Here is a 14,328-nt window from a genome sequence, read left to right on the forward strand (position 1 = left end):
TCCGAAAACCATCCAAGTTCGGTCATGGATCAAGTCAAATGTCGCAGATTCAGGGAACTTGAATAGTTTTCCAAGATGATTAGCATCCAGATGTTAGCATAACGTAGGACAAAAAACAGGATGGAAGGACAAGTCCTAGCACGTTATCGTCACATTACAACACACAAAAACATGTTTTTTAACGTTTTGACGATTCCACATAAATTTTTATTAAAGGGTTCAGTGCATCCACAAAATAGGTTGACTGCAGGAAAATATACATAGGGTTTTTTTTTTTTAGATCCTTAGACAAACAATTTGCTTAACATTCCTGCCCTCCCACACACACACACACACACACACACACACACACACACACACACACACACACACACACACACACACACACACACACACACACAGTATGTACACATTCACAGACTTAATGAGGAAATACTAAAAGGAGTACACAGATCTGAAATTCTAGCCTTTACACATGGGTACACATGAGATGGCATAAAACATGAACACATCGTATCTTCTGTAATCAAATTACAGACAAAATGGTAATATTCAGGAGGGGAAATAAAGCTGCAATAAGAAACTTTGGAGTGACAATTCGGGATGCGTAATTGTCAGCGATTGTCATCGGCTTGATTTGTACTGATCACTGATAGTCCTTCGCTCTAGTGCAAGTATTTCATTGGATGTCAGCTTCTGACACAATGGCTCCGTTCCAGCGTTGTTTTTACAGCGCTTGTTGACTTACTCTCACTGTATCGGTATGGTGGAATCCCCCTTATATGAATTTTAATCCACTGTATATATAAAAAAAAAAAACACACACTACATGCACTATATGAGGAAAAAAAAATCTTGTGTGAAAGATTAAGTGTTTAAAAAAACGTAAATTAACATATACAGTTAGAAATTTATCAAAGTTTAGTTTCACAGTATTTTTTCCACTGATTTTGAGCATGAAAAATGTCCTAATTAAGTAATTATTCCGATAAAGAAGTAACTACTTTTGTAAGCGAGCTTGGATTTTCTTTTTGGGATCTTTGTGTAACACGTCTCTCAGTCCGTGGATAAAAATTTAATTCACTAATAAATGTATATAATCCATCGTTCTGATTAGGATTAATAAAAAATGGTGTTCTGATGAGTCCTGAATTTATTAAATGCTTCAATTAGAATCCGTTTTCTTAATGATTAATAGTATAAATATCAAACAGCCGAATTGAAAGAAAGACCAAATGTCCCATAGCGCATTACAACCGGTTCTTGGTGTTGCCAATGCAATATAGTTTATGATTAATATTATTACTATAACACGTCTGCATCAAACTTGATTGCGAATTCATAATTTGTCCCCCTGTGAACTCTATACTATACTGAGTTATCAGCACGGCCGAGGTTTCACGCGTAAGCTTTCAGCTCAAGCTTTTGTTTCTGGTCCCATCGCTTCTTCACACACTTGTGACTCGCTTGTTCCTCACTGCAGTCGAGCCCAATACTGGCCCAAGTTATGTCCCATGTTCTGTTCATTCCCTGGGACCTGGACCGGAACAGAAATGCCAGGAGAGATCAAACCTGCAACACAAAGCATTAATCAGCTCACTTTGGCTCAGTGTACTGACTGGGACATGTACAGAATCGCCAAAGCAAATACAGATGTCTGTACAATCATGTAAAAAAAATAAATCACTATGCATTCTATGGTTTTATGTATTAAAACATTATAAAAATCTTTAGCAGGTCTTTGAATTAGATAAGTAGAGCCTCATATGATCAACAGCACATGACAAATAACACATCATTATTTATTTTTAGTCAAAATGGAGACATAATTTGTGAAAAACCAAATACAGCTTTACTGCTTCCATAGGCTTTAAGAGGATTTAAGTAGCAGAGGCTACTGCCAATCAAATGGCCATGATTAATAAATCATCATCAAGTGTGACCACCACTTCAAAGGCCCAGGTGTGTCTCAGAAGTGGACACCCAAAGAAATTCACAGGTCTGACCAAAGAAATTGTAAAAAAAAAAAAAAAAAAAAAAAAAAGATTGACATCTTAGACTCTACAAGCTTTTGTTAGCATGGAAGGGTTGCCAGTAGAAAGCATCTTATCTGTAAAAAGAACATAGCAGCAAGGTATAGGTCTGCACAGTTGCATCTGAACAAACCACATGACTTAATACATAATGCGAAGTGAAACATTTGTCAAAAACCAAACACATCATATCAGAACAATCAAATCAAGACACCTTATAACAACTGTCATGGTGGTGGAGGAGAGATGATTTGAGTTTATTTTGCATCCACAAGACCTGGGCACTTTGCAATCATCGAGTTGACCATTAATGATCAAAATTACACCAGCAAATCTACAACACAAAGGCTAAAAAATATGCTAAAAACGACCAAGTCAAAGTTCAGACCTCAAACTGAATAAAATGCTGATGCAGGACCTTGAGAGAACTGTGCATAAACAAATAACTGCAATGAACTGAAGCAACATTTTAAAGAAGAGTGAACCATTTAGTTCGAAGTTATTGCTGGTTCTATGCTATTAAATCATAGGGTGTATTTAGTCATTTAAACATGGATTTTTCATTTTGTCTTGGAAAAAAAAAGGTGCATGTGGTGATGATCATCTGAGGTTGTATTTATTTAATTCTAAAACCTTATAAATCAAATGATTTTTATTATGTCCTGATACTGTACATAAAACCATAGAATTCAAAGAGGGTGTACTTTCCAAGACTGCATATTACATATCTACTAGAATGCACAAAATAGGGATAAGCTGTATATATGATTTACTTTTAAAGCTTGTTATATAGTACAAATGGTAACTTCAACATGAAATTAAAATCCATTGAATTCTCCTTTAGCATTCAATTGGGGGATTTGTTACAATACTTTTTAATATAGTTGGAAAGAAGGCGCTCTCTTAGCTTTTCAATCAGTTCAGTCATATTTAAGAATTACATAATGTCTTTGGGATGCACAAAAAATATCTATACCAGAATCTCTTTTTCTATTTGAATATAAACATTTCCACTATTTTTTCCAACTTACTGGTGAAATAAAATGCTTCTGTAAGTCATTTTATAATAATTATACCATTTAATAACAATGTGCAAATATTAAAGTTAATTAATGCTGTTATTAACATAATCTCTGGCATTCCAGTTCCTCATATACATCACTCGCATTTCTAACCGGTCCAAACCAGCTGTAGACCTTTGTGTCACCTTTTCTACTAATTACTTGTGTGATGACACAAAAAAGTTAGCACTGATCCAATTATAAAGTTTTTAAGCAATTTAATTATATTAAATATTAATGCAAAAAGAATAATAATTGTTTTATTTTTTCCCTCTACATTTGTGTTTGATGAATCTGAGCTGATTAGACTTTCAGGATTCATTTCTTAATATGTAATTTCCAGATAAACCTTTAGGAGTGTTAAATAATGTAAAAAGAATTGCACATGTTGTAAAAAACCCATGTAATTTTCCAGTTATCAAAAACTTTTTACCCAGATGTGTCTGGTTAGATTGAATGTTTAAATGATTCATAGCTCTGAATGCCATTTCTTGGTTTGTGATCAGGCTTCCTTCTGTGAAAATGAGCCTTGGGAACATTTGTTGTATAAAAGGGTAAACCAACTTGAAGACCAGAGAGTTGTCTAGGGAAGAAAAGCAAGCCATTTTGAAAAGAAGTAAAGAGGAAATTAGACGCATTGCAGGAGCAATAGGTAAAACCAATACAACAATATGGAATGTGCTAAAAAAGATAGAAACCTTTGGCATACTAACGATAAGATATTAAACAGGTAATTCAGAAAGAAAAGAAAGGGTTCAGAGAGAGGGTTAGACCACTTTAAAGAGAGAATTGCAAATCCAGATTAGAATTTGTGAAGTAATACAGAGATCAGCCACAAGCATTTTCAAACCAGGATGAACCCTTACCAATGTGAAGGAAAAGTCAAATTATGGAGAAGGAAATGATGTGCTTATGATCCAAAACTTACAAACTCTTCAGTCAAGCATGGTGGAAATGGTTCAGTTCAATTCAATGGAATATTGATGTATCCCATGGTGTCCCATGACAAACTGGGGTGTGTCTAATGGTGTCCCTAGAGACTGGGACTGGAGTGTGTCCCAAACTGTTCTTTGGGACTGGGGGTATCCCATGATAGACTGGGGTGTGTTCCATGGTGTCCCATGATAGACTGGGGTGTGTTCCATGGTGTCCCATGATAGACTGGGGTGTGTTCCATGGTGTCCCATGATAGACTGTGGTGTGTTCCATGGTGTCCCATGATAGACTGGGGTGTGTTCCATGGTGTCCCATGATAGACTGGGGTGTGTCTGGACATTAGAATATTAAACATCATCTTAAGCTGCTTCTGGAGCACTAATTTTTACCGATGATGTACCTCATGATGCTAGCAGAAGAATTAATTTGTAAATCAATATCATCAATTTGCATCATATTAACTGGAAGGAACTCCATTATGCAGCGAGACGATTCCTCAAAACACACTGCTGTCTTAACAAAGGACCAGAAAAATTGTACTGGTTTGGAACTGTCCGAATCATTCTCCAGACAAGAAGACTGAGAACTTCCCCCAACCCCATAACCCTTTAACCCAGAACAAAACATCACCTGAAAGAAGCCTGGAGCATCACAAAAATTATGGAAGAGTTCCATGTCAGTTGATTCACAGGCCTGATGCAGTAATTGCAAGCTAAAGATATGCAACAAATATTCAATGTTATTTACTGAGAGTACTGTTCCAATACTTTTGCACACCTAAATAATGGCTGGTCAGCCACCAAAGGTACCACAATCTAAGTTGTTTAGCACATCTACTGTAGATGAAAAAAATATCTGGGCATTCTGATCTCGGAAATTGGTCTAAAACCATTTTCAGAACAAATGGATCAGTTTTCACATTTTAATAGTTTTGGAGAAGACTGCAGATATGAAATGAGAAGGTGGAATCTGGATCTTAGAAGGTCACAAGCTCAAATCCCAGCACCACAAACTGCCACTGCTGGGCCCTTGAGCAAGGCCCTTAACCCTCAGCTGCTCAGTTGTACGTCTCTGTGGATAAGGACCACTGCTTAATGCTGCTAAATGAAATATATATTTAAAAACAAATTATAAGTACAGGCTTATGATCATTATAGATATACAATTTAATATTGTCTATCTATTGACAGCCATATGGAAAAGTAAGGAGATGACAGTTCAGTAGTTAAGATCTTAGACTTCTGGTCAGAATGTCATAAATTCAAATCCCAGCACCACTTGGCTGCCACTTGAAGAACACCCTTAACCCTCAACTGCTCAGTTTGTATAAATGAGATAATTGTAAGTTGCTTAGGATTAGTGGATAAATGTAAATGCAAAAGTAAAAGTCTTACCTGTGCTGGTGTTTCCAGGAGGTGGGCCTGGGAGGTGAGGGGAGGGGTAAGAAGAAGGCTCAAAGGATTGTGGGGCAGAAGGGGAAGGGGGCAGCATGCAAGGATATGAAGGGGCCGACTGTTCAGACCATTCAAAATCATGCCATAAAACAGAAAGTCACCATAAAACATAACCGGAGTGAATATTAAGGAAAGGAGAGTGGGGTAGAGAAAAGAATTTTTTTGTTTTGTAAGTATGAGAGAATGATTCATTAAGAATATACAGTCATTTATTGCTAGAAACACAAGAGGGCAGCATTACCTTTTTTTAATCAAGCAATAAAGCTGCTAAACATTGTATGCATGTATAATAAAAAAGAAGAATTGTCTATGAAAAATTTGGTTTTCAATAGTCTTGTTCTTCTTCTTTTTCTTTCGGCTGCTCCCATTAGGGGTCGCCACAGCGGATCATCCGTCTCCATACCACCCTGTCCTCTACATCTGCCTCTTTCCCACCAACTACCTGCATGTCTTCCCTGACCACATCCATTAACCTCAATAGTGCCGTTCAAAATTTGTTCTCTTATTTAAGCCAAAATAAAATGTCTCTCGTTTGATCGCTTAAAAATCAAATACGAAACGTAAAACTTTCTAGAAAAAAAAAAAAAGGCACCATATGTCACATATGTAATATAGTGTATATATTTTTTTCTTGTAAAGATTATGTTCTGCTGTGGCATGGATTCTTCCCCATATTAACTGTATTTATATTAACCATATTCTTTATTTTCTGCCCAATTCAATGGATTTTCCTTATTTCTTGAATTTTCAATGATATGCTATGAAATGTAAAAAAAAAAAAAAAAACACATTATATATCTACAGTCCTGTAAAAATTAAAGCACACCCCCGTTAAATTCCATGGTTTTCCGTATCAGGATATAATAAAAAACTATCTGCTCTATAGCAGGTCTTAGAATTTGGTAAGAGGGTGTACTTTCTTTTTTACATGAGCGTATGTCGAAAATGCACAACATGAATGGTAAACAATGATACCTGTACTCCAGAATAGACAGAGAGGGAACTGTAACTACTGAGAGTTGTCTCACTTTGATTGATCATGGAGCCTAAATGGGGACACACACAAAATATAATACAATATTTATAGCGTTTGGCTCAGGCTGAGAAGAAATATCAGTGTTCCTGGATAAATAAATATTGAATCTTACTAATTTGCTGTTGGAATGAGTGTGTGAATTTGTGTGAACATGGTGTCCCATGATAGACTGGGGTGTGTTTAATGGTGGCCCATGAGACTGGGACTGGGGTGTGTCTCATGGTGTCCCATGATAGACTGGAGTGTGTTCCGTGGTGGCCAATGATAGACTGGGGTGTGTTTCATGGTGGCCCATGATAGACTGGTGTGTGTTCCATGGTGTCCCATTGGCTGGGACTGAGGTATGTCCCTTGTTGTCCCTTTAGACTGGGACTGGGGTGTGTCTCATAATGTGTTTATGGGGTGTGTTTATGTTGCCCCATAATAGACTGGGGTGTGTCCCATGATAGAATGGGGTGTGTTCCATGGTGTCCCATGGGCTGGGACTAAAGTATATCCCATGGTGTCCCTTGGGACTGGGACTGGGGTGTATCCATTATATCCTTTAGTAGACTGGGGTGTGTTCCATGATGTCCCATGGGCTAGGATTGGGGTGTATTCCATGGTGTCCTATGAGAGACTGTGGTGTATCCTATGGGACTGGGGTTTGTCTTAAGGTGTGCCCTGATAGACTGGTGTGTGTCCTGTGGGACGAGGTGTGAGGTGTGTCCCATGAGACAAGGACTGGGGTGTGGGGTGTCCTATGATAAACTAGGATGTATTTCATTATAACTGGGGTGTGTCCATTACATTGTTCCCAAAATATGCTTTGGACCGAGTGTGACCCTGACCAGGACATTTTAATGGTGTGCTGAAAAAATACACACCTGCACTGGTGCTGTGCTGCTGATAGAGGGCAGAGCTAAAGGAAGTGCTAAGCGGAGTATGTGTTTGGGCGCATGAAGTTCCGCCTCCTGATTTCCTCTGGTTTCGCAGCTTCTCTTCCCGTCTCCATTTGGCTCTTCGGTTCGAAAACCACACCTGTCACAAAATCATAACGCGCAGAGACACAGATGTGGGACATGGAACCCATGAGCTGTTGTCTGTTCTAGAGGTAAAGCATACATACAGTATTTATACTACATGTACATACAGTTTTATGAGAACCTTTGGCCTTTAGGCATTATTCTGTCTGAATTCTGTTACCATGACATTAACTCTGATTGACTTTGAAACCTGATAAGGATTAGGATTAAAGGAAATGCAAGGACAGAACTTCGTACTTGGATCCGTGCTTCTGGGAGGTCTATTTTATTCGCTAGACGTTCTCGTGCAAAGACGTCAGGATAGTGTGTCCTCTCAAACTCTGCAAAAGAAAAGAAATGAAGGACAGACGCAAGAATGAACAAAATCCACATAAAAAACATATGACACACTTAGCCTTATCTATCTATGGTCCTCAGTGTACAGTTTACACACATTATATATTTGTATGTGTTCATGGTAAAAGGTAGTGTTGGATCAGTTGTGAGTTTGTGGTGTAAACTCAAATCCTGCCCATAGTCATCACTCCCAATAACAATCACAGCATCTTCAACACTACCCCCTCCAGCTCCACCTCCTGTCTTCCTTCTTCAGATAAAAATTTGATGGTCAGGTTGGAAAATTTGGCAAACGTTTATAAGTCTGGTGAGACCTGCTATGTTATATGGTTTACAGACCAGTGACAGATTTGAAGATGCTGTAATTTTCATCAGGAGTGATGAGGTTGGACAGGATTAGAAACGAGTTTATTGAAGGGACGATGTAGGGAGGATGTTTTGGGGACAAGGTGAGAGAGGTGCAATTGAGGGTTAGGGACATGGGCTATCATTAGAAGAATGCTGAGAATGGAGCCACCAGGTAGGAGTAAAACAGGAAGTTGATGGAGGAGGTTTATGGACGTGGTGAGTGAAGACATGCAGGTGGTTAATTTGAAAGAAGCAGATGTAGAGGACACAGTGGTATGGAGATGGAAGATTAGCAGTGGTGACCCCTAATGCCAGCAGCCGAAAGATGAATATCTGAAGTAGGATTACTGGAGAATCAGGAGCCAGGTTCAAATAAAAAAAAAGATGGCTTACTGCATGTGGAAGTCAACCTGGGTGGTCTATAGTCTAAACTAAGTTGGACCCAGGTGATATTTGTACAGATGGATGTATACAGAAGGACAAGCAATAGAGGGGTAAAAAAGGAAACTCGATGGGTTTAAAATAATGATGCATGGAAGTAAAGGTACTTGCAACTATTGCATTTTCGTTTCCTTTTTTTTTGCTTCTTCTTTAAAAAGAAAAATCATGTTAAATTAGAAATTAGAAATGGGAGTCTGTGTCATTTTTATTTTCTTTTTCTAGAGAAATCATAGAAAACTTCAATTTATCTTAAAATGAATTAAAAATTGTGAATCCAATACTAAATAATGGTTAGAAATTGCAAGAGTTACAAGAAAGCATCCTATTTTAAATATTAAATTAAAATATAATTATAAAACTAATTATGTTTCTATTTTTGTGTAATGAACGTTGTCATCGTTTTGTGTCTATAAAAGCAGTTTGACTCCAGGTATACAAGGATGTTACTGGATGCACATTTGGACCCAGTACACAGTATGCATAAAGGCCTGACATTTCAGTGACGTATCTCTTAAAGTTAAGTGATACCTAGTAATTAAAAAAGACTAATCTATAAATTGGGTAAGGAAATCAATCCCTCGGATGCCTGAAATTTTCTGTATTTGTTTTTTTTTTTTTTTTTTTTTAGTTCATGATTCTTTCCTGTTGCCATATCGAGCCGAAAGCTTGGAAATGTTTAATCAATTATGAGGATGGGTTCCCTTTTGAGTCTGGTTCCTCTCAAGGTTTCTTCCTCATGCCATTTCCGAGAGCCACTGGCTCGCTCATTAAAAATATACATTCTTTTATAACCTCTTTATCCCAGTAAAGCTGCTTTGAGACAAATAAAAATGAATTGAATCATTAAAATGTTGCATAGGTGGGTAGGTGGACCATAGTTGGCCTTACACCACTTGGGTTATTCTCACTAAAAAGAAGTCTTTCTTATCTTTTTGTTAATATTACAGCACTATAAATGGTAACCACCAATGTGTGGTGGATAATACCTGTTACTGTACCTGTTCATAATATTCATAACTGCCCTATACTAGTTCTAGTGTTGTAACATGGACAAAGAATATAAGGCCTTTTGAGCATGTACTAGAGCTGAAACACATTCCAGAAGTGTATTATGGGTCTATGGCTGGACCTCAAGTGCTACTGATTGAGCATGTACATACCTTAATTGCAGGAACTCATTGTTAGCATTGTTGCTAATGCAGGACATCTAAAGTATTTCTTGACAGTGCATAGCCATCTTTTGTGCGATAAGGTCAAGGCACATATTAGTCCATTCTTGCCTTTAATCTCTTCTAGACCAAGTCATATGGCATCTGCACCAGAGCTTGGAGAGGTTTGGTCAGGCACAGCTTTCACAAGTGGCCAGTTAGTTCAATGTCAATGGTGGTTCTTAGTCTACTTTCGACTTTTAGCAACTAGCTACAGCATTCTGACCAACAAGACTACTTTTAACTATTAATTGTACTAGTAGCCAGAAAAACACTCTCATATGACAAAATTTGGCCCCTCCAGCCAGAAGTAGAAATTGCATGAAGTGTTTATCTCTTTGTTTGAATCCAGTGCATTGGCCATTTCCAAGTCTCCTCACCTTTCTACAGATAAAAAACTTTCTTTCGGCTTCTCCCATTAGTCGCCACAGCGGATCATCCGCATGTTTGATTTGGCACGTTTTTACGCTGGATGCCCTTCCTATTGCAACCCTCCCCATTTATCCGGGCTTGGGACCGGCACTAAGGCTTGTGGAACCCTAATGGCTGGGGTCGGTTCCCTGACAGAGGATCGAAACCGGGCCGCAGCGGTGAGAGCGCCGCATCCTAACCACTAGACCACCAGGGAGCCCCATCACCTTTCTACAGATACGCCATGGTAAATCCTATTTATTGTCAATAGGCCACTTATGCACTCCTGGAAAACTGCATTTGATTGAAAATGTATTTTGCACAATGACAATGAAGTTGAATCTAATCTAATCTTATATAGATAAATCTAATCTAATGGTGTATGTGTCTGCCACTGCAGTCTGCCACACCAATGTGGATATCATCTTTTTTGGATAATCGCTCTGAACATTTGTCATGTTAAATGTCACCATTGCTTCACTATCACATTGAAAAATAATGGTCTGGCTCAAGTGTTGAATATTCCATCAAATTTGCTCACACAAATACTCCCAATAGCCAACATGGTATACAACCCTCCTTAAAAAAAGAGAAATGGTGACTTCTACCTTTCTCCAAAGCCTCAATCTGCTCCTGAGTAAAGCTGGTCCTGTTCCTCTGCAGTTTTCTCTTCAGCTGCAGCCGCATCTGCGATTCTTCACCGTCGTCCCTCTCCATCTGCACTCGTCCTCCTCCTGTCCCCATACCTGTCTCTGTGTCCACCATGCAGCCATCGGAGACTACCAGGAAGAGCATTCGATTTTAAACTTCTAGACCTTTCGCTCTAATGAACATGAGTCATTTTTTTTATACTGTACCCTTGTAAGGTGGACAGACCAAAATTGCAAGTATAGAGTTTAAATATATAAATTGAATACATATTGTATTTTGTACATCGTATGCTGTGGCACTGTGTTTGAAAAAGTGGTTAACACTACAAATATTACTATTATTATTACTAATTATTATTTTTCTCAGTTGCTATGGATCATTTCTTAAATCATTCGGAATAGTTGCATTTTAAAAAAACAACTTGTACAAACAGCAAAACACAATAGATTTCGTGCAAAAGTCTGTACTTTTCTAAAGATCCTTAGTTTATATCTAGTTTCATCATCGATTGATCTTGATTCCGTACAATCGCCTTCATTAGTGATATTCAAGATTCCACAATTCATCGATTCCCAAAAAAAAAAAAGTTAAAATAAAAATTTAAGCTCTGCTTTTTGACTGTTTCATCTTTTTGCATTACAGTTTTTTTCAGCTTCTTTGAAGCATTGCTTAAATCATCCTTAATATTTGCAAACCAGTAAGTGCATTTCTCAAAACAATGTGTAAAAACAGCGCAACACATTGGATTTCTTGCAAAAGCCTCTACTTTATTTAAAATCCTTAGTTCATCTCTCAAAAGAAAGTGTTTGTGTCAATGAACATGTCATTGCCATCAGAATGAAAAGACACTGGAAGATAATCAAAATGGTTGTCATGCTGTCAGTGTGATGGTGCACAATTTTAGTATTTCTTGATATAAACCACGGTTCGGATTACAATGACTAAAAATGCATAAAGTTGAATTTATTCTGTATGGCATCTATGAATCTATGAATCTGATGCTGAGATGTTTTGGGGGTTAAATCTATTTAGGTAAAATCAGTATAATATATTTTGATCAACACGAAATAAACAACTGATAATGTAGGAAACAGCAGACAATTGTACACAATCCATTAAATTGATGTACTAAAGCATTTGCAATTTGACCAAAGCAACGAGAAATTGTATTTATGATGTGCACATGTGACTAAATGATGTGGAGGTTAAACAAGTAGTTTTGAGAATTTCATTTCTGATCTGAGAAATGCTCCAAAGCAGCTGAGAAAAACTCTAAATGAACTGATGCCTAGATGTTTTGGGGGTTAAGACTATTCAGGTGAGAAGCAGTATAATATATTTGGATGAACATGATGTAAACAATTGATTACATCATAAAAAATGGATTGACAATTAATGTAGGACACAACAGACAATTGTACACAATCTATTAGATGAATGAACTGAAGCATTCGCAATTTGTTGACGAGAAATTGCTTTTATGATGTGCACAAGCGACGACATGATGTCAAGGTGGAACTAGTAGTTTCTGATCTAAAAAACACTCCAAATCATAGAAGAAAAACTGTAATAATAATGATTTATTGCTAAATATATATGTTTGAAATGTGTTACCGGGGAGTACCGTACTACACAAATGCTCTTGTTTTCGTCACCTGTACTGTGATGGGTGCCAGTGGTGTTCTGCTGATGGTACCAGTCATTGGGCATGTTCCAATTCGAGCTACTCTGCAAATTCAGCATCGTTAACGTCTCGTACATCATATGCTCCAACCTTCAACCTGGAGAAGAACGCAGAGAGGAGCTTGTAAGCGACAAACCCTTGACCTCTAACTACTGCGGATCAGTAGTGAGAGAGACAGACAGAAGGAAAGAGCGGGACAGACAGAAGGAAAGATAGAAACAGACAGAAGAAAAGAGAGGAACAGACAGAAGAAAAGAGAGGGACAGACAGAAGAAAAGAGAGGGACAGACAGAAGAAAAGAGAGGGACAGACAGAAGAAAGAGAGGGACAGACAGAAGAAAAGAGAGGGACAGACAGAAGAAAAGAGAGGGACAGACAGAAGAAAAGAGAGGGACAGACAGAAGAAAAGAGAGGGACAGACAAAAGAAAAGAGAGGGACAGACAGAAGAAAGAGAGGGAAAGACAGAAGAAAAGAGAGGGACAGACAGAAGAAAAGAGAGGGACAGACAGAACGAAGCTTTACGTTTGGCATTTAAAAAAATTAGCATCAACCTGACAGATTTGATTCGAAAATCATAGTGGGTTTGTTTTCGTCCATATTTGAGATATATGTGACTAAAGAGAAGTGAAGCATTCAAATTACTCGTGGATACGCTTTCATAGAACCATTTAAAAAAAAAATTGTTCAATTCGGTTTATAATGTAAGTCAATTTTACAAGGTTCCAAAAATGGAACTGTAAATGCAATTGTAATTCTTGTTCAAAAAATATGTAAAAAAAAAAGAGTTTTTGCCAGAATAAATCATACTACATTCTAATAAACTTACAAACATTTAAAAATTACTTTTAAAAAAAAGTGTGCACTCTATTGCACAATCTGGTTTAGTAAAACAGGTCGGAGAGTCTTATTAAAACGTGTCTCATAGAAAACAAAAAAAAATGAAATGAATAAAAATAAAGCGATAAAAGTTCAAACAAACTCACCGAATGACGATTTACACACAAAATGGACTGATATGTGGTGCTGAAGTCATCACTCTTCCTAAAACACACAGGAGGATTTTCCTGCGTGTTCGGTTTGTTGACAATGGACTGTATGTTTCTAAGGATGAGGGTGAGAGAGTGGGGCGACAAACGACAGAGAGAGAGAAAGAGAGAGAAAGTGAGAGAGAGAGAGATAGAGAGAGAGAGAGAGAGAGAGAGAGAGAGAGAGAGAGAGAGAGAGAGAGAGAGAGAGAGAGAGAGAGATGGAGAGAGTTAGACGGAGTGGAAGAGAGTGAGATGGAGGGAGGGCTCCGGAGAGAATTGCGTCTGCGGGCACTTATGTCCTCCCAGCGAGAGAGACAGGGAGAGAGGGAGAAAGGGAGTGGGAAAGATAGAGAGAGAAAAAGAGAGAGAGTAGGTGACACAGCGAGTCAACATCAGTGTCAAGTTTAAACTTAATTTCACAGAGGGGAGGAAGGGAAGTGAAAGAGGAGCAATGGAAAGACGAGAGATAATGGAGAGACTGAGTAAGGGGAAAAAAGTATATGAATAATATAAATGTATAAAAAAATGGGGATTGTGAAGAATAAGTTCAAAATGAATATTTAACCTCATTACTAATCAATTAGGTACGGTACTCTCGCATCGTGTTCCTAGTGTGGCGGAAAACAAATCGGAAGGGTCCAGATGAATAACATCGCAATCGAGTATCATGATATT

General features: G+C 37.9%; 1 protein-coding gene across 2 annotated transcripts; it reads right to left on the reverse strand.

The window, feature by feature from the left end:
* Positions 1 to 866: 866 nt before the first annotated feature.
* Positions 867 to 13,872, reverse strand: LOC310734767 (paired box protein Pax-6-like). 2 transcript variants are annotated; one of them, XM_083557192.1, is made up of 8 exons: positions 13,609 to 13,867; positions 12,596 to 12,721; positions 10,898 to 11,068; positions 7,783 to 7,865; positions 7,387 to 7,540; positions 6,460 to 6,530; positions 5,425 to 5,542; positions 867 to 1,572 (listed from the first exon to the last, which is right to left on the reverse strand). In XM_083557192.1, exons 2-8 carry the CDS (start codon positions 12,702 to 12,704, stop codon positions 1,475 to 1,477), a joined length of 804 nt encoding a protein of 267 aa, XP_083413318.1. In that variant the 5' UTR covers positions 12,705 to 12,721; positions 13,609 to 13,867; the 3' UTR covers positions 867 to 1,474. The 2 variants fall into 2 exon arrangements, with proteins under 2 accessions (XP_083413318.1, XP_083413317.1); XM_083557191.1 differs by lacking the exon at positions 867 to 1,572 and adding an exon at positions 4,971 to 5,127 and having other exon boundaries at positions 13,609 to 13,872.
* Between the last annotated feature and the right edge of the window lie 456 nt (positions 13,873 to 14,328).

The sequence above is a fragment of the Silurus aristotelis genome (assembly GCF_946808225.1).
Source record: "Silurus aristotelis genome assembly, chromosome: 12".
NCBI classification, from domain to species: Eukaryota; Metazoa; Chordata; class Actinopteri; order Siluriformes; family Siluridae; genus Silurus; species Silurus aristotelis.

What these genes read in the sequence shown, in the direction of transcription:
- LOC310734767 (XM_083557191.1), bottom strand. Translation starts at nt 12,704, where the DNA reads ATGATGTACGAGACGTTAACGATGCTGAATTTGCAGAGTAGCTCGAAT. An exon ending in TGGCACCCATCACAGTACAG is followed by an intron (nt 11,069 to 12,595) that starts GTGACGAAAACA and finishes TCTTCCTGGTAG; the next exon opens with TCTCCGATGGCTGCATGGTG. An exon ending in TCCTGGAAACACCAGCACAG is followed by an intron (nt 5,128 to 5,424) that starts GTAAGACTTTTA and finishes TTCATTTAGCAG; the next exon opens with CATTAAGCAGTGGTCCTTAT.